This window comes from Urocitellus parryii, chromosome 6 (genome assembly GCF_045843805.1).
Source record: "Urocitellus parryii isolate mUroPar1 chromosome 6, mUroPar1.hap1, whole genome shotgun sequence".
In the NCBI taxonomy this organism is placed as follows: Eukaryota; Metazoa; Chordata; class Mammalia; order Rodentia; family Sciuridae; genus Urocitellus; species Urocitellus parryii.
In genome coordinates, this window is record NC_135536.1 from 168,769,869 (window position 1) to 168,796,630 (window position 26,762).

The window sequence follows — 26,762 nt, forward strand, 5'->3', positions numbered from 1 at the left end:
AACAGGACTGTGCTCCCAAGAAACCTTTGTGACCTTGCTTCTGCAGTTACTTTAACCAATAGTATCTGTAGCTTAATTGGGCTATTCCCATTCTGTATACTCTCCGCTTCCCTGGAGTCCAGCAGCAATGGAGAAAGGGAACACATGCCTAACAGGGAGTTCAAGTCCATCTAGTCTTAGAACTAATTGATGGATCCAATTCAGTAGACTCTGGAGTAGATTAGAGTTGATCAGGGAAAAGAGGGCACATTCCAAGGAGAGGAACAAAGACAATGAAGTTTGGCTCAGCTTTAAAGCAGGAGTATTGGGCCTGTGTTAGTTAGAAGTTAGATACCTCCAGGGGCCCATATGCAGCTTACATGCACCTACACAAACCTGCCAGTTGCTAAAATACTGCAAAACTGTTATATCAGCAGTTAAATATTTTTAATAAATACCTGGACACCAGATTATAATGAGTCCTGAAAATGAGGCAGAGAAATTTTGATTGGAACTGGCAGTTAAGAAGCAGTACACACATCTCAAAGTGATTTAAACAAGGAATGCAATGAAAGCAGTATCCCAGGAAGACTTTTTTTTTTTTTTTTTTTGGCAACAGTGGGTCTTCTGCCTTATCTCACCAAGAAGGGCAGCTGGGAGGAGTTTCATAATCCTGTGCCTGGCTCCAGTGAAAAGTAATTTCCTCCACCAGTGCTTCATGAGATGTGGCTGCCTCATAACTTCAGAAGGATATATGTTTACTAAGACATCTCACAGCCCAGCCTTACGCCTTTGCATACCAGAGTGAAATGATCAAGACTTTTGAGGTTTTTCTGACTAATAGCCTGGGATTCTTATCAACCCATTAGTTTCTTGGAAAGTGCTCTTAAGACTCATGTTTCTTACCACTAATAGCCTCCTCCAGGGCATGAACAGTGACATGGTAGTTGGACACATAAGATAAGGACAGGGAAATGTCCATTAAATTTGGCTCCTAAGAGCAGGTTTAGTCCAGTGGGTAGATGGGGTGGAGGGCATGTGCCTAGGCAAGAGGAGCAATCATAAGATGAAGAAGCAGAAAGGAGTAGAACTGGGAGTGTAGCTCAGGGGAACAGCACATGCTTAGCATGCACAAGACTCTGGGTTCAATCTCTAGCACCAAAAATTTAAAAAGTGCAGGCAGCCTCTTCACAAAGCATGGCTGAGAAAAGCAAGGTAGAGGAATGCTACAGCTAGAGATGAAACAGGAAATTCTTTACCAAAATGAGGCTTAAGCCTGGGTCCAAATTACTGTAACTAAGCTTTTGCAGTGTCCCTGCCGCCTCATAAAGCTGAGGCTACTCTTCTCTTGCCTACTACTCTCCAGAGATTTGAATCTGTGACATCGACTCCAACCCTGAAAGTGGGCCCCTACTACCCACTGATAATCCACCTGCATACCATCTGCCACTTGCCTGGGTTTCTGAGTGCTCTCTTGATAGTTTACCTGTTTCAGGGCTATACTCTATGGTCAGTAGGCTACTTCACCTGACCACCTCACTCTATTGCCAACTGTGTGTCTGGTTTGTGACTGGAGATTCTGACAACTGGGATGACCTGGATGAATTTTAATAGTGGATTCCTGGCCCATATTTCACCTAGTAGCTGGGAGAGTCACACACTAGGTTCACTCTTAGACCCACCCCCATTCCACTGTAAGCTATCTGCCATACTCTGCCAATTCTTGAGACAGTCAACTCTATTTAGAGCCAAGCACAGGCAACACAAATGTAGCCAAGAGTATGCCTCACTGAGTGAGTACCATGGTGGGCACAGACCAATGCAGAGTTACTATGAATGACTATCCAACTGTAAGCTTTGGTATTCACCAATCCCTGAATGATTAATTTCATAACAACACATAACAGCAAACAAATAAACCAAGAATATCAGATTGGCCTGGGAACCTGAATGTGTTAAGAATCTTGAGATAGAACACCACTGGAGATCAATGTAAATAAAGATTGGCATGCCTCTGAGCAGACAAGAGTCAGAATTGTCAGAGTAAGGTTAAAATGTTGGCAAAAGTCTATTGAGGGGCTGGAGATGTGGCTCAGCGGTAGCGCGCTCGCCTGGCATGCGTGCGGCCCGGGTTCGATCCTCAGCACCACATACCAACAAAGATGTTGTGTCCGCCGAGAACTAAAAAATAAATATTAAAAAAAAAAAAAAAAAGTCTATTGAGGAGCTGCGGGGAGAGAACACGTAATTACGACTACCAACGAACATGCAGTGATGGGAGAGAAAGTAGACTGTGAGTGCAAATGTCAAATGAAAAACCCAGGCCCTTATGTAATTTTGAGAAACTAGAGATGACAAATTGTCAGATCTAAGTAAATCAGACTGGGCTATTGGGACAGTGACCACCCTCATATAGTTCAGGGTTGTCCATCTCAAGTTCATTGCTTGGTAATGGTCATATTAACAGTGGTGACCTTTCCTTTCCAGTGATGACCTTTGCAGACAGTCTTTAAGACAGTACTAACTTTGTAGACAGAAGCTCTAGGACAAAAATTAATGTCCCCATGCTATGTACACAAAGTTCCCCTTGGGGTAGATAAACCTGAGCATATGTATTTCTGCATAGGATAAATTATTATTAGAGATGATATTATTAAATAAACGCGGTGGCTGGTCTTCCATTTGATTCTAATGTCTGACTCCCATCATGACTGAAAAATGCCATCTTAGTTCTGAGAAAGCTGAGTGAGCTAGTCTGTTTTTTCTTTTTTTTTTTTTAACACACCTAGTAATCACACCTATGAGCAACAAATGGCATAATACACAAAACTAATAGAGAATGGCAGAAGGTACAACAAAATCAAAATTGTTTTTAAGTATGAGGTCTGAATAAAATATATCAAAAACTTAACTAATTCCTCCTAATCCCAAATGAGTTATTTGCTCTATCAAGCTAATAAAACTTGCCTAAAATTTTCAGCAGTTCCTTATCTTAGTTGTACCATCCCTTTGGTCATCCCCAAAGTTAGAGATGTAATTTTTTTCCCAACAAAAATGTAATTTAAAACTCGGCCCCAGACAGGCACCACAGCACACATCTGTAATCCCAGAGACTCAGGAGGCTCATTGAGGCCAGCCTTAACAACTTAGTGAGATCCTTAGCAACTCAGTGAGACCCTGTCTCAAAATAAAAAATAAAGAGGGTTGGAATGTAGCTCAGTGGTAAAGCACCCTTGTGTTCAATCCCAGTACCAAAAAGTAAAAATACTGCCTCTGCATTCACCCACCTCTGTCAACTATTTAATGACACTGGACAAGCTTCCTAGCATCTCCAAGCCTGTTTTCTCATTTACAAAAGGTGGATGAGTCCCACTTAGTAGGTCTATAATAAGAATTTTAAAAGGGTGCAGGGATGGGCTGGGGAGGTGGCTCAAGCGGTAACGTGCTCGCCTAGCATGCACCGGGTGCTGGGTTTGATCCTCAGCACCACATAAAAATAAAGATGTTGTGTCCACCAAAAACTAAAAACTAAAAAAAAAAAAAAAAAAAAAAAAGGGTGCAGGGCGTGATGGCACACACCTGACATCCCAGCACCTGAGGAAACTGAGGCAGGAGGCTCACCAAGTTCAAAGCCAGCCTTGGCAACTTAGTGAGGCCGTAAGCAATTTAGCAAGACCCTGTCTCGACAAAAAATAAAAATGGGCTGGGATGTGGCTCAGAGGTTGAGTGCCCTTGGATTTATCAAATATGTAGCACTGAGTTGGAAATACAAAACTACTTACTACTTAGAGGTAGTAGGTTCTGAATAACTGAAAGTGATAATTGTTAATGGACTCTAAAACATCCAGTGTCTAGAATGCATAGAAAATTATTATATATAGAATCTTCCTTGCTGAGGCAGGAGGATCACAAGTTCAAAGCCAATCTCATCAACTTAGTGAGGCCCTAAGCAACTTAGTGAGACCCTGTCTCTAAATTAAAAAAAAAAAAAAAAAATTAAAAATGGTTGAATAGGAGGCTCAGAGATTAAGCCCTCCTGGGTTCAATCCCTGGTACAAATAAATAGGTCTGGAGATGTAGCTCAGTGGTAAAATACCCTGGTTCAATACCTAGTACAAAAAAAAAAAAAAAAAAGCTATACTAAATATGCTGTACAGAATAGAGATCACCTCTGCTTGGATGATCAGTGAAGTAGAATGATCCTACCTAGATCAGACATAGTAGTGTACCCCTGTAATCCCAGCTACTCAAGAATGATCCCACCTTGAAAGATCAAGTTGGAGGTAGGCAGAGAGAGAAGAGTGAGAATATGTGGGGTGGAAAATATAGAAGGCCTTTTGAAGACACCAGAAAGGCCATTCTCTGCAACTATGTCTTCTATCTGACTCTTGATTCCTGAAATCTAACCATTCTTTTAGGTTAAGGTTAGATACTCATCAATAAACACATGCCTGGAAAAGCTAGCACTTGAAGCCATAGTCAGTCCTTTGTATTCTATTCTGAATAAGTTTCTAACTTTATTGAGAAACTTTAATAAGAGACACATGAAGGCACTGGCCACCTAGAGCTGGGGAGAAGGCCCAAGCAGGGAGAAGGAAAGTAAGAACCAGGACTCCAAAGGACACAGGCAGAGTGACTCACCTATTTGTGGAGCATACATTACATAAGTTTTCTATGTTGACAAAGTGGTATAGAGTTTATACTATGGCAGCATGCTTCATGACTCACTCTGTCCATGTTAAAATGGCTCACAGTTCTGTTTCATATCTACTGCAGCCACGTGTCTTGACTTCTAGGAGGTAGAGAAAACCTGATAACCTCCTCTTCTAACACAGATCATACTAGGGGACTAAGTCAGGCTTCACGTAATTCAGTGCTACATATGATTCTCTTTCATTCTACATGAAACTTCCCTAAGTTATCCACACCAGCCCTAAACTATGTAAAGGGGTTGAAAAGAATGGAAACTTTTTGCTGTGAACAACTTCAGCACTAAATCTGTATACCTGTTATACCTGTGTCTGTCTGTCTGTCTCTCTCTCTCTCTCTCTCTCTCTCCCTCCCTCTCTCTCTCTCTCTCTCTCTCTCTCTCTCTCTCTCTCTCTCTCTCTCTCTCTCTCTCTCTCTCTCTCTCTCTCTTTTGGTGGTACTGTACTGGGGATTGAACCCAGGGGTGCTCTACCACTAAGTGACATCCCCAGCCCTTTTTGTTTTGAACCACAGTTTTGATAAATTGCTTAGGGCCTCACTAAATTGCTCAGGCTGGCCTCGAACTTGTGATCCTCTTTTCTCACCCTTGCAAACTGCTGGGATTACAGACATGTACCACTGCACCCACCTAGGCCTATCTCTTAATGATATAATAATAGCAGTTAAAATTTTCTTATTTATTCCTCATATAAGTATTTATTGAGTATCTGCTATTCTGGAATTTATATCCTAATGGGAAGAGACAAACAAATAAGTTAATAATCAAATATATAGGGTGCAATGGTAGTAAGTGCTATAGAAAATAAAACCAGGAAGGAGGGTCAGTGGTGGGGAAAGGTGATCTAAGATGCTTTTGCTCTGAATTAGATGAGAAGCCACAGGGGTTTTGTATTGAGGACTAACATGATCTGACATACACACATACACACACGTATATATATATGTATATAAAGAAGAGCTTGTGCTGGGTATGGTAGCACAAGTCTATAACTTTAGCAGGTAAGAAGGCTGAGGCAGGAGGATCAGAAGTTCAAGGAACTGTGATTAGGCAAAGTTGGGGGAGAAGCATAGCAGCAGGAAAGATGGTGGAATGAGATGGACATCATTACCCTAGGTACATGTATGACTGTACATATGGTGTGATGCTGCATCATGTACAACCAGAGAAATGAAAAGTTGTGCTGTAATTGTATACAATGAATAAAATGCATTCTGCTGTTATATATATCTAATTAGAATAAATAAATAATTTAAAAAAAAAAAAAGTGGAGAGGGCAAAGGCTGTTTAGATTCTAGATTTATTTTAATGGTAGAATAGAATAGGATGTGAGGTTTAAGAGGAAAAAAGAAGTAGAAGTTATGTTAACTCCTAGGTTTTATGGCTAAGCTTAAAGAAGGATGAAAATCCTTTTCTGAGCAGGTGAATATGTATGTGTGTTCAGAAGGGGTTAGGAAGGAGGCAGATGAATTATTAATTTGGTTTAGGATATGCAGATTTAATTAGTCTAAGTAGAACAAGATGAAGACATCAAGTTTGCAGACGGTCTAAATGTCTAAGCTGGAGACAGGAATTCAGAATGGAGCAAGGTACCAAGGGCATCTAAGGACCCCAGCTTGGATAAGATCCCTTAGGGAGTGAGTGATGCTAACAAGAGGAGCGCTCTGAGGTCTCAGCCTGGGGTTTTCAATCATTAAATGCTGGAGAGGTAAGAAAGAAGAAATTGGCAAAGGAGACTGGAAACAACCAGAAAAGTATTAAGAAAACCAGGAGACAAGAAGAAAAACCTCAAAGAAGGAAAAAGTCAACTGCATAAGCCCTGCTAATATATTGAAAGGATAAGGCCTAAAATGTGACCAAAGAATTTTAAAATGTGGAGATCAATGGTGACCCTGACAAGAGCTATTTCTGTAGAAGACTTAGGATAAAAGCAAGGCTGGAGGGTTTAGGAAGGAATTGGGAGGAGAGGAATTGGAGACTGCAGGCATAGATAAGATCTTTTGAGAGTCTACAGAGAACAAAGAAACAAGACTATAACTAGAGAGAGATTTAGGGTCAAGGATGGGTATTTTTTAAAAGACAGGAGATGTTGTTATCAGATTTTGCAATGCTGTGACCAAAACACCCAACAAGAACAACTTGGAAGGGGAAAAGTGTGTTTGGGGCTCAGGATTTCAAGAAATCTTAGCCCATATTCAGATGATTCCATTGCTGTGGGCCCAAGGTGAGACAGTACTTCATGGGGGAAGAGCCAGCAGAGGAAAACTGCTCAGCTCATGAAACAGAGAGAGGGAGAGAAAGGGCCACAAGGAAGATGCACCCTTCCAAGGCCCAACCCCAGTGACCTACCTCCTCTGGTCACACCCCACCTGCGTACATTACTACCCAGTCTGTTCAAGCTAAAATGAAACAGATTAGGTTATAGCTCTCCCAATCTGATCATGTCACCTCATTCCTGCATTAACAGGAGTTTTGGGGGACACCTCATCACCAAACCATAAAACCTGGTACTTTATGGAGACTAAGCATAAAGGTTATGCAGTACTTTATATGGAATAGAGTCATTGCCCTGAAGTATTTCAATAGGCCAACATTTCTAAAGTCTGTTCAATTACATCCATTAACTTGTAGGAAAAACTGTTATCAGAGATGATTAACAAAATCAGTTTTAGAGGCTTAAAGTAGAAACAGTAGTACAGGAGGAGGAAGAGAGAAGGTTAAAGGAAATAAGATGAAGCCAATTCTTGATCAGGAATTAAATTAAATAGGAGGCTTACTGATCCTGATTACTCTATATCAGAATAGAATCACAAGGGAGTTTAAAATTCTTTTCATAGAATACTTCAAGAAAATGACAAGCACATGTGCTATAGTTTGGATCTTAAAGAGCCCTCAAAGGCCCGTGTGGTAAATAAAGGCTTGGTCCCAGCTTGGTGCTGCGGGGAGATGGCGGAAACCTTAGGAAGTCAGGCGTAGTAAGAGGTCTTTAGGTCATAGAGGGCATGCCCTGAGGACAGTAGGACCCCAGCCTCTTCCTTCTTCTCTCTCTTTCACTATCTGGTTATGAGGTGAGCATAACCTGTCACATACTCCCATCCTGATATACTATGCTCCCCAACTACTCACTAGAGGCTTAAAAGCAATAGGTGCACCCAATCGTGAACTGGAACCTTTAAACTCTCTAAAACCATGAGTTAACCCTTTTCTCTTTATCATTGATTAACTCAGGTATTTTTCTATGGCAATAGAAAGCTAATATCACATATCTTTGTGACTGTCATCAATGAATTCATCACAAAAGCCATACATTTTCTTCATATCCAATGAATTCTCTTTAAAAATAGAGATTTCAGCCAGGTGCAATGGAACATGCCTGTAATTCAGGCAGTTTCTGAGTTGAAGCAGGAGAATTGCAAGTTTGAGGCCAGCCTTAGCAATTCAGTGAGACCCTGTCTCAAAAAATAAAAAGAACTAGGGAAGTGGCCCAGTGGTAGAGCATACCTGGGTTTACAAAATCTCCAGTACCAGAAATAACTAATTAATTAAAAATAATATATTTTGATTTCTTAATAACAGCAATAACAAAAACAACATAGTATGAGCACCCATATGCAGCAGACACCATGATAAGTACTTTACATTATTCCTTGAGTCAAACCTTATTCCACAAGCATTCTGATTACCATTTTATAGAGGACTGTGAACTCAGAGGAATCAAGAAAAATACCCCAAGTCATATAGCAGAAGCAGCAAAGCTGAACTTGGCAGGTCTGCAGACCTTCAGGGTTGGATAATGAATGGGTAAAAGATGAGCTTTCAACTAGAGATGGTCACTAGCTACATCAGGGAATTATCGTTAAGCTTAAAATAGACTTTTTGACAATTCAGTCAGAATCAGGGAAACTTATAGAAAAGTTGTTATTCAAATACAGTGTAGCTCAAAATATACTCCACTGTCATGTATATCTCAAAAACAATAAAATAAATACATATTTTTTAAAAAATCAAGAGTAGCTGGATGTGTATCTCAGTGGTAAGAACTTGCCTAGTTTTTATTCACGAGGCCCTGGGTTCGATCCCCAGCACCACACATACACAAAAAAAGATTAAGTCCAGAGTACGCTTCACCATAGGAATAACAGTCTGTATTACTAATGGTAACACATTAAAAAAAAAACAAAAAAAAACAATTCTACTCTCTCCCTCTTGAACTAAGTGTTTGTCTCTGAGTGCATTTGGATGGAGATCAGAAAGGGACCCAAGATTAAAAAGAACTCCAGGAAACACCTACTCCTTATTGTTACATCGGGGAGGCTGTCCTTTGAAGTCTCTCCCTAACAGCTTTGCTTGGGTTATGATGTTTTTCTACGTAGGACAATAAATCATTTCTCTGAGATCTACTACTGGAAGAAGGAGAAACAATCACACACCAGTGTATCTGCTAAATTGTTTTTATGTTAGTTTGTTTTAAATTGTGCTTATTACCTGGATCCACATCAGAAGAGCAAGGAAAAGAATGGCATTCCACAGAACTAAGAGCCTCGCTGTTGGCCTCTTGGCTGGGTCTCTGCAGCACATAGTCTCTTATGTCGCTTGCTGATGGTAAGTCCAAAGCACAACTCTCTCCTGAGTGGCTGCCTGGACTGGCTTCCTGGGCTGCCATCATCCTGGGGAAAAACATAACAATTCAACACAAAAGGCACTAATAGCAGAAGACTTCATTAGAGCTATTGCTTGAAGAATCTTAAAGTCAAACAACAGTAAAACCAGAATAATCTCTTTTTGCCTGTTATTAATGGTCTTCCTTGTTTTTGCTTCAGACCCACCATTTGTTTACCATGTTTTTGTCATCATGGGAAAGAAACACTCTCAGCTAAAAGACACCATGAATCATTTCAGCTGGAAAACAGGCTATATATTTGGAAATAGGAAAGGTTCAATCACAAACCACATCACCACTGAAATACTATATAGGACTGATTCAAGGGCCACAAGAATATTTGATAGCTGGGTGCAGTGAGGCATGCCTATAATTCCAGCGGCTTGAACAGCTGAAACAGAAGGATCACAAGTTCAAAGCCAGCCCCAGCAAATTAGCCAGGCCCTAAGCAACTTAGTGAGACCCTGTCTCAAAATAAAATTTAAAAGGGCTAGGGATATAGCTCAGTGGTAGGGTTCAATCCCCAGTACCTTAAAATTTTTTAAAAAAGAATTCTTTGATGAGGAGAAATGTTCATAATATAATAAATATGGAAAGGTTTTAAAGTTTGATCTGAATTTTATAAAACAAAATATTGCGTGTGTGTGTGTGTGTGTGTGTGTGTGTGTGTGTGTGTATTAAAGAGATGTAAAGCTAGGGGCAAAAAGTCCAGAAGGATATATTACAAATTACGTGCAATGCCATGAAGGCAATTTGCATGCTCCCCTGTGGCTTATTCAAACAGCAGTTAGTTAGCATATCAGGCTTGGTGCCAAGCATGGAGGATACAAAAGGTGAATTTAACAGGCACTTCTCTCAAGGAGCTCATAGTTTGGGGTGATCCAAACACAGAGACTTATTATGTTAACATAGTGAGTTAAGGCAGAGCAGGCCCAGAAGGGGGCCATAGTCTTTCTGGAAGAACTTACCACCACCATGGGGCAGTCCAGGCTATGGCTGTGAACAGAAGCAAGCATGAACTCAAAAAGAACCAGTTTGGATAACCACATGTGACATGGGGTATTGAGAGTTTCAAGGGAGAGATAAGTATTGATCACACAAGGAGTGGGTAGGGACAAACACTGTTGTCTCAGCTGGATTGTCAAGGAGCCCTCCTCCTCCTGGTATTGAAGTAAGGCCTTGCTGCTGTCAGCCAGCAACCTAGAATACAAAAACTTTCTGAGCTCTTGAGGCTTTGAAGGTGAATTGTTGGATTCAGTATTTAGCATTTCTTGTGTTCCATACCACTCCTAGTCTATGTTTACTTGTGGGGCACTGGATTCTTACTAGAGGGCTCTCTGCAGTGTACCCAGCCCAGTCTACCTCTCTATGAAATAACTACAGGCCTGGGTAGATCCTGGACCTTTGCTACTCTCTGCCCCATAAGCTGCTATCATCAATAAATTTTATTATGTCCAGTACCAGGTGTTATGAATGCTACCAGCTTTCTTGAATCATGCAGAGAATTTATGTAGTCATAATATTCATGTTTGGTAGCTGGACAGCAGATGGATTGAGATTTAAGCCTGCTTAATTATGGTAGCAGGCAGTCTTGTAATAGGAAATCATTCACCTATACAGACCAGGTGAGAAGAAACCATGTGAACCAGGTCAGAGCCCTACAGGTCAAGAACAGGAGGGAGATTAAGAATACATTTAAACCAGGCGTGGTGATTGAAGCCTGTAATCCCAGCAGCTTGGGAGGCTGAGGCAGGAGGATCACAAGTTCAAAGCCAGCCTCAGTAATTTAGTGGGGCCTTAAGCAACTTCATGTGGCTTAGTAGTTAAGCACCTCAGGGTTCAATCCCTGGTACGGGGGAAAAAAAAAGAATCAATCATAAACTAGAACTTAATAACTGAATGAACAGAGAGGTTAAAGAGAAACTGAGTTAATGAGGAGAGACAATTTCAGTGGCTGGTTTTATTATCAACTGAATTAGGTTCAGGCTGGGAGGATGCAGTTGTCCAATTGAGGAATATTACACTGCTATTAAAAATGATAATCAGGGCCTGGGGAAGTAGCTCTAGGGCAGAACATTCACCTAGCATGAGCCCTGAGTTCAGTCCCCAACACGGGACATGGGGCAGGGCTGTTAATCAGTACTTAAAAGATCTCAAAGACATGTTTGAATAAAAGAAGCAATTTCAGAATAATGTGAGCTGCCGTGACACATGACTAAATCAGTCAGGGTGACTCCAGGTGAACTGGGCTGGCACGAAATAATCACACAGACAAACAAAATACCTTTTTCTTTGGGTTCAATGATGGTTCCTCAGCCACAGCACCCACAAGAGGGGCAAGACAGGCAAGGGGAAAAAAAAGGGAGAAGCAGGTTCTGAGCTTTTTTATTGAGGGGAAGACACTTAAGAAAATTCCACCCCAAATAAGGCATGGGGTCAGGTTTCTGAGGGTTGAGTCTAGCTTCGGGATGTCTTTAGGTCAGCAGATTGACTGACATCTTGGAAGGCCACGCCCATCTCACTGGGTATCGCCCACCCCAGAGCTGCAACTCTCTTAAGGGGCAAGGGCAAACCCACATGCATTGCATGTACCCCTTTACTCCAGACTTAAAGAGGTGCTTAGCTCCTGTTCAGGGCAACCCCGACAGTGAGCAGCATAATAAGAGTACTTGACATTTACTGAGTGCTTGTTAGATTCCAGCCATAGTCCTAAGAGCTTCATCTGCAATAAACCTACAAGGCAAGTAATTCTATTATTACCCTCATTTACAGCCAGACTTAGAAACAGCTACACTAGGATGAGCCCTGCTTGCAGGCACAGCCCCAATGCTGTAGCCTAAACTCCACGTGACAGCAAAGACAGGAAACATACAGAAACAAATCAACACTGAAACCTGGGGAGATCCTTCTTGTTTGCGGACACCCAGTCGGTCACGCAGTCATGTGCTGTTGTGGACATGCCTTCACTTAGAGAGGGAGCCAACATATCAGCTGATTTCTCCTGAACCCAGTGGAATGATCAAGGTTCCCAAAGAAGCCAGAACGTCCTGTCTATTCACACGTGCTGTATTAGTCAACCAACTCTGAAGTTTCAGCAAAGACCTCTGTGACAGGAACCTTTGGCTTCCCCTTCTCCTCCAGTTATCTAACACTCTGCTCTGTGGACTTCCAGAATGGCACAAACAGGTCACTGAATGATACTGGCATATCCTGCCTGCTTTCAAAGGTGCCTTGAGTGTATAATCAGTGACTTGAAAAATTGTGCTCTATATGTGTAATATGAAATGAATTGCATTCTGTCATTGTGTATAACAAATTAGAATAATTTAATTTAAAATGATAAAAATATAACCAGAAGGTTAAAAAAAAAGTTGCCTTGAGTAAACCATCAACTGAGAGTGTGATGAAATAAAAGGAATCAGCCAGGCATAGTGTGGCACATGCCTATAATCTCAGTGACTCTGGGGGGAGGGGATGGGCTGAGGCAGGAGGACAGCAAATTCAAGGTCAGCCTCAGCAATTTAGCAAAATCCTTCCCAATTTAGCAAGACCCTATCTCAAAGTAAAAATAAAAGTAGCTTGGTGATAAAGCGCCCCTGAGCCAAAAAGTAAAGAGAAAGAAAAGGAATCCTTTCTGCAACAATTAGCATAGTGATGTGATATATATTCTTTGCTTTTAGAAACGCTTACATTAAAAGCCAAATATAGCCAGGCACAGTGGCATATAATATATATAATATAACCACTTGTAATCCCAGCAGTTCAGGAAGGCTGAGACAGGAGGATCGCAAGTTCAGATCCAGCCTCAAACAACAGTGAGGCACTAAGGTGCTCAGTGAGACCCAGTCTCTAAATAAAACACAAAATAGGGCTGGGCATGTGGCTCAGTGATTAAGTGCCTCTGATTCAATCCCTGGTACCCACCCACTGCCAAAAAAGCCAAATCAAAACAAACTAGCACTGGCCCACCAAAAGAGGAGGAAAAGTCTGCTGAAAGGTAAATACTTTTAATTACAAAATAAGATCTGTGCATCTTCTTCTTCTAAATATATTGTTTGGGAAGCAGTGTATATGTACAGGGAAAAGCAAGCAGTGAGACAGAGGAGCCCCTTCCTGTAGTCTGAACAGCCTGATAACAAGAAGGATGCAATGATTATCCTTGGACCAAAACTCCCCCCGCCCCCCAGGGCTGGGTATGAAACCCAGGGCCTTGCACATGCTAGGCAAATGTTCTACCATTGAGCTAAACCCCAGCTCAGCCCTTTCTTACCCAAATCTTTTGATATGTTTCAACTTCTCCCAGCAGGAATACTTATCTTTCACTCTTAAAACTTCCCACCAGGCACAGTGGTACCCACCTGTAATCCCAGCAAGGCAGGAGGATCTTGAGTTCAAAGCCAGCCTCAGCAACTTAGGCCCTAGGCAACTCAGTGAGACCCTGTCTCTAAATAAAATAAAATTTTTTTTAAAAGGCTGGGGATGTGGCTCAGTGGTTAAGAGCCTCTGGGTTCAATACCTAATACCATGAAAAGAAAAAAAAAAAAAAACTTCCCTAATTACACAATCTAAATAAATATTATTTTTCTTTCTCTCTTTTTTTTTTTTTTTTTTTGAGAGAGAGAGAGAGAGTCTTAATATTTATTTTTTAGTTTTTTTTGGTGGACACAACATCTTTGTTTGTATGTGGTGCTGAGGATCAAACCCAGGCTGCACGCATGCCAGGCGAGCGCGCTAACGCTTGAGCCACATCTCTAGCCCCAAAATATTATTTTTCAATACTAGAAGTCTACTTTGTCCTGGAGTTGGGCATAAGAAATCCCTAATTACATAAAAGCCTATTTACCAGAAGAAAGCAGCCACTATTCTATTACTTATAGATTCTTACAACCTACAAATACAAGTCCATAAGGTCCACATACAAGAAGTGTTTTAACTTGACTTACATTTTTTTTCAATTAAGTCACTTCCCTCCCAAGTGGGTTGGGTTCCTGGGGAACCCAAGGATGCCTTCCACTGAGCTACATCCCCACCATTATTTTGTTGTTGTTGTTGTTGTTGGTACTGGGAATTGAACCCAAGGGTGCTTAACCGCTGAATCACATCCCTAGCCCTTTTTAATCATTTTGAGACAGGTCCTAAGCTAAATTGCTTAGGATCTCCCTAAATTGCTGAAGCTGGTTTTGAACTCGTGATCCTCCTGAGCCACTGGGATTACAGCCTATGCCACCTCATCCGGCCCCTCCTAATATTTTGCATGAAAATTTTCAAACTTAAAGAATAGTGGGAAGGGATGGGGATATGACTCAGTGGTAGAGTATTTGCTTAGCAACAAGACCCTGAGTATTTCAATCCCCAGGAACACACACATGCAAACAAAGTAGAAAGAATTATACAATGAACAACCACAAAGCAACCACCTAAATTCCTTCATATTTTATTATAATTTATTTCATAACTACCCATCTTTTCAACTCTATTCATCTTATTTTAATAGATATTTTCATTGAATCTTAAAATAATGGAAGTTGAGCTGGCATGTAATATGATCAATTTGAATTCTTTTTAAATTTTATTTTATTTATTTATTTTTGAGAGAGACAGAGAGAAAGAGAGAGAGAGAATTTTTATTTATTTATTTATTTTAGTTTTCGGCAGACACAACATCTTTGTTTGTATGTGGTGCTGAGGATCGAACCCAGGCCGCATGCATGCCAGGCGAGCGCACTACCGCTTGAGCCACATCCCCAGCCCACAAATTTGAATTTTCAAATGCTCACTCTTAGCTGAATGAAACACAAACTGGAAGATCCTAAACATCCCTGGAGTTTGAGAGTCAGGCTCAAGCCCTCTTGTCACTGTTTAACTATGTTACCTGTGGCAACTTTTCCTCAGTTTGCTCATTTAAAGTATTATTATCACAGATAATATGGTCATATTTGTTAATTTTCTCTTTCTCTCTCTCTCTCTATATATATATAGTTATATACCTACATATACATATATAGATAGAAAGATATATAGAGAGATAGATACATATATAAATATAGATATATATGGGGAAAGTTAACAAATATGACTATATTATGTGTGATAATAATAATACTTTATTGTTATTATCATATATGGGGGGAAGGGAGGGAGAAAGATAAAGTAAATAGAGCAAATGTAGACAATTAGCAAATTTGGAAAATGTTGTTTGGGAATTCCTTGAAAATTTTATTTTTCTTTTGTAGTGCTAAAAGTGAACCCAGAGCCTCACACAGCTAGGCAAGCACTCTATCTCTGAACTATGCCCCCAGGCATAGTTAAGGTATAAAAGTGTGTGTGTGTATAAAGTTGTTGGTGGATGTGGTAGCACACATCTGTAATACCAGCAACTCAGGAAGCTGAGGCAGGAGAATGCCAAGTTCAAAGTCTTTCTCTTGGTTGTTCTCCCACCTTGTTGCCTGTTCCTATTCTCCAAAGCTCTCTCCTTTCCTTTCCTCCTCGGGGACAGTAATGACCATGAGAAAATCTCTCTCTAGCCCAATCCTCCTTGCATGTTGGGCCCCCTCTCCTTCCCTGCTTCAGGCATAATGGCTTTCCCTCAGGTTCTCCCATATGTCCTGCTTCTTCCCCCTACACTTGCCCTCCTTCCATCAGGAGTGCATCTTCCTCTCCTGTATTATGCTTCTAAAAACTGGAAGAGAGACAGGAATAGTGCCACAGGACTGTAATTCCAGCAACTTGGGAGCCTAGGCAGCAGGATCATAAATTCAAGGGCCAGCCTAGGCAACTTAGGGAGACCCTGTTTCAAGAAAAAGATTAGGGATGGGGATATAGTGCCCCTGGGTTCAATTCCAAGTACTGAATGAATAAATAAATAAATAAGACCAAAAGGGGGAATATTTTCTCTTTCCCTCCCCCACAATATTGGGGTTTGAACCCCAGGTCCTTTACCACTGAGAGACACCCAGCCTTTTTCATTTTTTGAGTCAGAGTTTTGCTGAGTTGCCCAGACTGGCCTGGAAATGGAGATTCTCCTACCTCATCATCCCAAGTAGCTGGGATTACAATGATATACTCAAGGGCTCTATGCATCCAGAATTATACTGACAAAAAAGTGGGGAAAAAAAGACATCATAAGAAAACTACCAATGAGAATTCATACCCCATTTGAATCAAATGTATGATATGTCAAGATCATTGTATTGTCTCAAGCAACTAATAAAAAATAAAAATTAAAAAAAAGAAAACTACCAACTGATATTATGAACAACAGCACAAAAATCCTCCATAGAATACTAGCAAACCAAATCTAGCAAAATATAAAAAGGATTACACTCCGGGGGCTGGGGGTATAATTCAGTGGTTGAGTTGTACTTAGCAAACACAAGGCCCTGGGTTTAATAATCACCACCTCAAAAGAAAAGAAAAATAGAAAGGATTATTTATTTATTTATTCCACAACTAAGTGGAATCCTAGAAACTCAAAATTGTTTTCATATCTGAAAATCAATGTAATACACTATATTAGAAGAATAAGGTATAAAACCAACACACACACACACTCACACACAAACTTTCAACAAAGTCAAACACCCTTTTCTTATCAAAGCCCTCAGCAAACTAGGCATAGAAGGGAACCCTCTCAGCCTTATAAATGATGTTCTTGAAAACACATAGCTAACATTCTACTTTATGGAAAAAGACTAAATTATGTTCTAAGAGCAAGAACAAGATAAGGGTGTCTGCTCTCATCATTTCTATTCAACACTGTACTAGAAGCTTAAACCTGGACAATCAAACAAAAAAATAAAACATGAGGCATTCAGATTGCAAAGTGAGCAGCAAAACTCTTATCCATAAAAGACATAATCTTACGTATAGAAAACCCTAAGGAATCTGCTTTTTTAAAAAACTAGAATTAAATAAAATTACAGGATACAAAATCAACATAGAAAAATCATTTGCATATATATACATTAGCAATAAACATCTGAAAATGAAACTAAGCACATTTCACTTATAATAGTATAAAAAGAAAAAAGAAAAACATTAAATTAGTATAAAAAGAAAAAATAGAAACATATTAAATAAGTGTAAGGCACATACATTAAAACCTATATTTTAAATGTTGAAAGAAATTAAGTAGCTGAAGGAAGGGAAAGACATACCATGTTCATGGACCAGAACACTTAATATTTTAAGATCAGAAGACTTAATATTTTAATATTACCCAACTGACCTAAAAGTCAGCACAACTTCTATCAATATTCCAGCTGGCTATTTTGCAAACATTGACAAAATTGTTCCAAAATTCATATGAAAATGCAAGGAATTCAGAATAGTCAAAACAATGTTGAAAAGGAAAAACAAAGTTGGAAGACTCATATTTTCTGATTTCAAAACTTACTAAAAATACATATTAGTGAAGGGTGTGTAATACTAGCAGAAGGACAGACATACAGATCAATGGAACAGAACTGCAAGTTCAAGAGTAAAATCATACATTTATGGGCAATAGATGACGCAATGTGAAAAACAGGTTAGCAGTTCCTCAAGAGGTTAAACATAGATTTACACTTTGATCTGGCGAATGCCTAGGTATGTGCTCCAGAGAAAAGCATATATCCACAGTAGAACTTTTCACAAATGTTAACAGCAACTTCATTATGGCCCCAAAATGTTACCCAGACATCCATCAAATGATTAACAGAAAAAATGATATATGCATACAATGGAATATTGTTGAGCAATAAAGAAATTTAGTTTTGATACAAGCTACACAGACAAGCTTTGAAAACATACGTACTCACATATATGATTCCACTTATATTAATTAGAAAATTATAAAGTACACCAGTAATTGCCTAGCTCTGGGGGATTAATGGTAAATGAAGAATGATGCTACTGGGTGCAGAAATGCACTATAGTCCTGCGGATACAGAGTTTTCCTTTGGAGTGATGAAACTATTTTAAAAGTAATAATGGCTGCCCAGGGCTGTGAACGCACAAAACCCAATGAATCTGGGGCTGGGGTTGGGGCTCCATGGTAGAGCTCCTGCCTTGCATATGTAAGGCACTGGTTTCGATCCTCAGCACCACATAAAAATAAATAAACAAAACCCAATGAATCTTACACTTTAAATAGGCAAATTTTACAGTACGTGAAATTTCTTAAGAAAACCATTTTTTGTAAAAAAATCAGAAGAACCGAAAATCATCCATCCCCCGCTGCCTGTACGTTTCCGGAACTCCCAAAGCCCAGGCAGCCACAGAGCGCCTAGGGTTGAGGCAGAGGAGCGAGGGGGCGGGGAAGAAATGGTAATAGCCTACGGAAATCGTCACAGCTTTCCAATTGTGAAATTGGAATGATCCAACGCGTGGCTGTGGCTTCTGGGGTCTCTTTCCTGCGCCCTTCCCAAAGCGCAAAGTTGATGAAGAAAAGTGGAGCAAAAGAAATCAGCGGGGGCCCCAGTTGCACTCACCGCCCCTCCACAGCCAGAGCCCGGATCCGGAAGTGGCGGCACCATCTTTGTTACGGGAAAACCGAGGCGTGAAAGGAGGTTACTGGAACCATCCTTGCTATGGGCAGGAGAGGACAATAGAAGGGAGCCCGGCCATCTTAACTGAGGGCATTTTCCGAGGTAAGCACTTCACAGCACTTTGGTGATCTGGAGAGGACGCTTATTTTTAAGTATGCTTGGTAGATTCCCGGGGAACAGAAAAAATATTTAAAGTCTTTAAAAAGTTAAATTCCTCAGCTCCAGAGGCAGAGATAGGAGGATCCGCAGCCTCAGCAACAGCAATGCGCTAAGCAACTCAGTGAAAGCCTCTCTCTAAAATAAAATACAGAATAAGGCTGGGGATGTGCCTCAGTGGTTGAGTGCCCCTGAGTTCAATCCCTGGTACCCACGCACCGCTCCCCCCAACAAAAAAAAAAAAAAAAAAAAAAGAGTTAAATTCTTACTATTAAAAAAAATTTTTAACTAGAAGTTAAATAAAGAGCATGAAAATATTTTAATACATTGATTCATTCAGACAGCTGGACACAACTACCAGAATTGTAGGACCATATCAAAAGAGAGAAAAGGGACTGTAAAAGACAAAATGACAACAAAGTCTAATCAGTGTTCTGAAGAGCTAAGCAGAGGAGGTTGGCTTTACAAACAGAAAAGGACTGAAGAAAGCAGAAAGAGAACAAAAAACGAATTGTCGGCTTCAGAGTTACTTTTATCTTTGGGCTAAAACAAGACAGACCGGTGAGGTGGTGGCAGGAGAGGCTGAAGCAGGAACATCAAAAGTTCAAAGCCAGCTTCAGCAACTAGGGAGGCCCTAAGCAACTTAGTGAGACCATGTCTCAATAAATAAATAAATAATTTTATATATCTATATGAGCTGGGGCTAGAGCTCAGTGACAACGCGTTCCTGGGTTCAATCCCCAGTACCAAAACAAAACAGAAGACTTCCTTATTACCCTGACAGTCTGACTAGAACTTCCAGTTTAGGGAAAATTGACTTCCAAGTTTTCAAGTTGGTTTATGTGGCACTTAGCACAGGTGATACCATTCTGATTTAGTTTGGCCTCCTGGGGCCCACTACAGAGTCCAATCCAAATTAAAGGCCTTACATAAACTTTAACAAGAGTGACAGCAATTTTTCTATTTTAGTATCTTCTTGAGCTAATCCTAAATACTCATAGCCTCGCGAAGTTGTCTACAACTGGGATAAGACCCCACAAATTAGAAGTCCTGAATTTAAGATGAATATTTTTAAACAACCCTGGCTGAGGTTTGGCTAACCACATGCCAGCTGCCATGAAGATACACAGGAGATATTCCCATCACTATCTCCCAACCCCATACCTATACAATGACTGGGTTTTGGGGATTTTGTTGTTGTTTTCTCGTTAAGTACTCCATGTTTGCCCTCTCTTATCGCTGAGTTTTTCTCTCATACAAGTTTCCTCCCTTAGAAACATTCCTCTCTTCTTTGCTCTTTTTCATACATCTCAATTTTAGAGAATTCTACCTCCTGGAACCTTCTCTGATTTGTCAAACAGGAGTTAGTTGTCCATGTTCCTCTGTTTATCCTGATTATTCTATATTCCTTTGCCCTTTCCACTTTCCCTGCCAAACTGTACCTGTCTCAGGGGCAAAGATCAGTCTATCTTGTACTCCAAACCCCAGCTCAATGACTCACATATAACTGCTTAGAAATTGCAGTTTCGTGGATGAATGAATAGATCTCACCCAGGCATTTTCCATACACACCCTACTCAACCATTACACCTTCCCAGAACTCTCAAAGACATGATTTGTTCATAACCTTCTTAACAGTGAAACAAACCTTGAAGCCTTTTTGCCATGTCACCTGTACTGGAGGGAAAAAACTGTGTCTAACTGAACTCTCGGGTATTCTCTGGTGGTTTTTCCATAATGGGGCTTGTCTTTCCAGTGAGCTTCTGGGAGCATGTTTCTTAGTCTAGAGTGACTTTCCTTGCCATATAGCACATCTCTGACCATCCTCTCTCATTAATTTCAGTACACAAAAAATGAAAACTAATTGAAGTAATTATGGAAACAAAATTTTAACTCTGCACAGAGAGAGCAAAATCGAGTTTGTTGCATTCCAAATGTAAATTATAAATCATTTTGGATTCCCTGCTCTTTTGTCATTGATTATATAAAGGTTGTAAAAGTGAGTTATGTCACAATTTTATGAAGCTCTTTATATTTCACGGTTGATTTTCTGCCATCAGCTAAGCCAGCTACTTCAAACAAATCTCTTTTCAGCAGAAAGAAGTCATTTTAGTTGAAAAACCAAAATAGCTTTTTCAAAATAGGGTAAGGTTATTTGCAATTATCTTGTCACTCTTTGTCATGATGAACCTCGATCTATCTAATTGCTCTTTTACTTGAGAACTTGACTTTAAGAAATGAGAAAGGAAATAGCAAAAGTTTGAGGGTTAGGGACTTGGATTGTGGCTCAGCAGTAGAGCGCTCCCCTAGCATGTGTGAGGCCCTGGGTTCGATCCTCAGCACCACATAAAAATAAAAAGATAAAATAAATGTATTGTGTCCAACTACAACTAAAAAACAAATACTTTTAAAAAAGTTCAAGGGTTAAAAAATTAATAAGCTTCAAGATATTTTATTGCTTGTTCAATCATGCAATACTCTAATGTCATAATTAATAAACTGACAATCAAAGAAAAATATGGATGGGTGCAGTGGCACAGGCCTGAAATCGCAGCTACTGGGGACGTGGAGGGAAAAGGATTGCAAGTTTGAGGCCAGTCTCTCATCAACTTAACTTTGAGACCCAGTCCCAAATTAAAAAATAGAAAACGAAGAACCAGGGAAATAACTCAGTGATAGAATGCCCTTGAGTTCAATCCATAGTACCAAAAAAAAAAAAAAAAGAAAGAAAGAAAAGAAAAGAAAGAAAGGCTGAGGCAGTGGGCAGGAAAGGAAAGAACAGGCTAGCTGTCAGCTAGACTGTGAGCCTCCCCAGCTAGACTTGAAGGTCTACAAGGAAGTGTGGGTTTTATTTCCCAAGAAATTCCCAGCACTTGGATAATGTTTCAGTCAATATCTTCTTGTATATTTACAAAGAACAAAAAGCTTGGACAGTAAAAACTAAAATCAATACTAACACAATGCTAGGCAAATAGTAAAGACTTTTAAAATCCTACTTGATGGACATTCCATAGTACTAGGAAGAAGACTTTCCTGGCAGCTCAAGTATTCAAGCATTTAATAAAGAGCACAACATTTCACGATATTAGGGGCAGATATGTCTGATCCAACCCATAGCCACCCTCAACTGTCTACACTCAACAGCAAAGCAGCAAGTGCCCTGAATGTGGAGTCAGGAGTGGACTCAATATGGATTCAAGTGGTTGAGTTCTGCTCTCCTACCAACCAATTATATGACTAAGGCCATTTAACCTGTCTCTGAGCCTTGATTTCCTCATCTGCAAAAAGGGAACAATAAATGCTTTCCAGTGTTGGTATATGCTTATAATCACAGTGGTTCAGGAGGCTGAGACAAGAGGATTGCAAGTTCCAGGTCAGCCTCAGCAAGGATAAGGCGCTAAGCAACTCAGTGAGACCCTGTCTCTAAATAAAATACAAAATAGGGCTGGGGATGTGACTCGTTGTTGAATGCCTCTAAGTTCAATCCCCGGTACCAAAAATTTAAAAAATTTTTAAAGTTCTATATTTATTTTGCTAGAGTATTTTTCTATAAGCCTATGTTACTTTTGTAATTCAAAACAATTATAATAATGCTAATGATAGCTAATCTTGGTAGAGTGCTCTAAACTGTACTAAGGGCACTAATTATGTGAATTTCCTTATTTAATTTTCATAACAATGCTGTGATATGCTACTATTGTTATATTGTTGCACAGATGAAGAAACTGACGCACAGAGATTATAATAACTTGTGACAGAACTCATAAATAGCCAAACTAGATGAGAGATATAAACTGTAAATATCCTATTATCCAAAAAGAATGATATTTACTGCTACAGTTTAGATCCTGAATGTTCCCCAAAAGCTCAGATGATAAAGAATTTGATTCCAATGGGAGGTGATGGCTTGGGGTGGGGGTGGGGCCAAAGCAGTGGCTTACTATGTGCAAAATAGAACCATGAACAGATATACCAGTCCAGTCAACCCAGCTCTTGAAGCCAGAATTAGAAAGGCAGTCAATATAGATAGGTAAATCAAGTCAGGTCAGATCAAGGAGGCATTTTGAGTGAGTCCCGTAAGTTGGAGACTGTGCCTCTGAAACCCATGATCCAAAATAAACCTTTCCTCCTTATAAGCTGATTGTCTCATGTATTAATTCCTTCAGAGCCCTTCCTTCACTCTATCAAGAATCTCTCCCTGCTCCAACCTGTTGCCAAGGTAACCTGTCCCAGCTCCCTACAGGGAGCTGTAAGTTTGTTAATGAGTCCTGGGCTGCACCATCCTGCCCTTCCCCCTTCAGCCCACCTGTTTCCCACCTTTTGGCCGTCCCACTGAGCATTCCTGGGCCTAGTCACTTACACGGGAGGGAGAAAGATAAAGAGAAGAGGGCAGGAGAACAAAGGAAGCCTTGGACATAGAAAAAGGGCAGAGCACCTTGCTTCTTGGGGTACCAGGATACCAGCTACGGCCCCCTTCTCCCTCCCGGGAGAAGTCTATGTTACCCCTTTTTAAATAATCCCTGCTTCATATGCTTGCCTCGGTGAGCTTCTCTAATGTTCAAACTTCAACATGTTTGAGGAAGCAGGACTCGTCACCGATAACCAGCAGTAACACTCTCTTCCCCCTCATCTGAGCACGGTGCTTCTGGCTATTGGCATGTTCTTCACCACCTGGCTCCTCATTTATGGTATTACCTCCACCAAGTACACGTGGGATAGCTACAAAGAGCTCTTCATCTCCTTGTTGGCCTCAACCTTCAAGGGCAATGGCGTTCTCTTCCTTCTGCTCTGGGTCAGCATCAGCATCTACATATGAACTCTCCTAGGTACCCACCAGGTAGCTTCACCTAAATCCCTGCTTTTGTAAATTAATTTTTTCAAATATTTCTTTAGTTGTAGATGGCCACAATACCTTTATTTTATTTGTTTTTACAAATAAACCACTTTTATGTGATGCCGGGATGGAACCCAGTTCCTCACGCATGCTAGGCAAGTGCTCTCCCGCTGAGCCACAACCCCAGCCCCATGTAGATCAATGTTTTAACTATTGCTAGAAGTGTCTCACCTGCTGCTCACAATAAAGACAGATGTGTGACAAATATATAGGGATATATATATATATATATTAATGGAAGGTGATGTAATTTTTAGGAGGTGGGGATTAGTGGAAGAAAGTTAGGTCACTGGGAGGTGTGCCCTTGAAAGAGACATTGGAACCCTGACCCCTCTTCTCTCTGTGTTTCCTAGCTACTATAAGGTTAACAGAACTTTTCTGCCATGTGCTTCTGCCATGATATACAGTGCCACCACAGACCCAAAAGCAATAGGGCCAAGCAACCATGGACTGAAACCTCTGAAACCCATGATCCAAAATAAACCTTTCCTCCTTATAAGCTGATTATCTCATGTATTTTGTCACTGTGATGGAAAGTTGATACAGTGAGAAATTCACAGATTTCAGGCACCTGCAAGAACCTGAAGTTGATACCTTTAGCAAATAATTTAAAAGTTAAGTTTGAGTCAGGTATGATGGCACAAACCTGTAATCCCAGAGACTTGGGAGGCTGAGAGAGGAGGATGGTAAATTCAAGGCCAGCCCCAGAAATTGGCAAGACTTTCAGCAACTTAGAGAGACCCTGTCTCAAAATGAAAAATTTTAAAAAAGGATTGAAAATGTGGCTCAGTGGTGGTTCAATCCCCATTACCAAAAACTAAAATAAAGGTAAGTTTTAATTGAAGAACAATTGAGTCAGAGCATACTGAACTCATAAATTTCTAAAAATATTATTAAAATAAATACAGTAGGTCTGGTAATGTACCTCAGTGGTAGAAGCATTTTTTTTCCATGCACAAGGATCTGGGTTCCTAATACTTCAGGGAAAAAAAAAAAAAGATACAATAAACAACCAGGTTTTGAATTATCTGTGACCCAAATTCTGTGTGTGTGTGTGTGTGTGTGTGTGTGTATTTGTGTATGTTTTCAGGCCTGAGGACCAAATCCAGGGTCTTGCACATGCTAGACAAGCACTCTGTCACTGGTTAAATCCCCAACCCCTTCTTTGTGAGGATTTTTGTGGGATGGGGAGGGTACTAGGGATCGAACCCAGAGGTGCTTTAACAAGTGAACCACATCTCCAGCTCTTTTTATTTTTTATTTTAAGACAGGGTCTGACTAAGCTGCTTAGGTCTTCAACAAGTTGCTGAGCTTGGTCTTGAACTTGTGATCCTCCTGCCTCAGCCTCCTGAGCTGCGGGGATTACAGACTTTCACAACCAAGCCCAGCTCTCTTTGTGAGTTTTAGAAGCATCACTCGTGTGTGCTATAAAACCTCCAATGTCAGATTGTCTCATTGCTAAAGTGGCTTGCTTAAAAGCCAACAGAGGGAAAAATCACTAATAAAAGGATAAATGAGGAGAAATGTGTAATTATGAATCTTACATGCCCCATGCTGATTGATGTAGAAAATAAACACGAAGACAGCTCTTCCTTCCCATGGGCTTATTATCTTAAATTGGCTCCCTCCTTTGTTGTGGATGGCCATATAGACTTGGGAGAGAGGCAAAGTGCTAACCTCATGTCTGCAGTGGTACTTGGAGTGGGCAGCTCCTATGGCTTCAGATGTTCCTGTTCTATAAAATGGAGGTAATAAAAACTATCTCGCCAAGTACCTGAAGGCAGAGACCTGCGCATGAAGCATAGTCTTCCTAAGTCATCAAAGGCACTGCTCTTGCTACTCTCTTTTCTCTGAGAGAAGCAATGACGTACTGTCTACTGATAGCATCTCTTATAAATACTCATTATCAATAAATTCTTGCAGTTTCTAGCAGAAATCAATGAATTTCTCAGGAGCACAGCCAGCCAAATGTTTCTGGAGTTCCAAAAGGCAGAGCCAACCTCTCAAGAGAGTGTTAATAAAAATTACAGGAGGCCATTATTTTGGACTAAGCTCCTTTATTAAGCCCTAACAGACAAGGCTAAAAATTTAAATGGAGTCAACTCATGTTTAAGTTCCCATCATTAAGCTATAACTAAGCTGCTCATTTGGCCTTCCAAGAAATCAGGATTAGAGAGACAGAGCTAAATTTCCCCAGTGGACCAGTTTCAGTCGTCAAGATAATGAAGTTGCCTCTGCTTTAATCCTTACACCAAAAAAAGTGACCTGATGTCAACCCATCAGTTATTTTCCTATTGTTCTATCTCCCTTCCTACACTTTATAAGAAAAGTAAACCAGAGTTGAGCACTGACCTAGAATTTGTGAGGCCCTGGGTTCAATCCCTGGCATTGCAGTAAAGAAAAAAAAAATTTTTTTTAAACAACCAATCTGCTTTTTGCTCTCTGTTTCTATTTTTCTTTTTTGTCAATAAAATCAACCTCCTCTGCTTGGCTCATTGAAATACTTATTCTATTTTAGGGAACATAATGTTGCCCAATTCTATAATTGAAAATAAAGCCAATTAAGATCTCTGAACTATTATGGTTTGGATGTGAGGTGTCCCCCAAAGGCTCACATGTGAGACAATGCAAGAAGGCTCAGAGGAGAAATGATTGGGTTGTGAGAGTCTTACCACAATCAGTGAATTCATCCTCAGATAGGGATTAACTGAGTGGTAACTGAAGTGTAGGGTGTGGCTGGAGGAGGTAGGCATTGGGGGGCGTGGCTATTAGGTATATATTTGTATTTGGTGAGTAGAGTCACTCTATCTGCTTTCTGATCATCACACGAGCTGTTTC

General features: G+C 40.3%; 1 protein-coding gene and 1 pseudogene across 5 annotated transcripts in view; one reads left to right on the plus strand and one right to left on the minus strand.

Moving 5' to 3' along the window:
• The window catches only part of Shld1 (shieldin complex subunit 1), a 91,659-nt gene extending 72,792 nt beyond the window's left edge, over positions 1 to 18,867 (minus strand). For 3 of the 5 annotated variants that reach the window (XM_077799758.1, XM_077799760.1, XM_077799761.1), the window contains exons 1-2: positions 18,818 to 18,867; positions 9,173 to 9,354 (exon numbers count right to left, since the gene is read on the minus strand). In XM_077799758.1, the coding sequence (XP_077655884.1) occupies positions 9,173 to 9,353 (181 nt within the window). In that variant the 5' untranslated portion in view covers position 9,354; positions 18,818 to 18,867. Of the gene's footprint in view, positions 1 to 9,172; positions 9,355 to 11,631; positions 11,717 to 12,219; positions 12,270 to 18,817 lie in introns of those variants that run through there. The other 2 variants (XM_026385828.2, XM_077799759.1) reach the window with 2 other exon arrangements.
• A 4,113-nt stretch (positions 18,868 to 22,980) lies between these two features.
• Positions 22,981 to 23,846, plus strand: LOC144255459 (dolichyl-diphosphooligosaccharide--protein glycosyltransferase subunit TMEM258 pseudogene; annotated as a pseudogene).
• Positions 23,847 to 26,762: the final 2,916 nt, after the last annotated feature.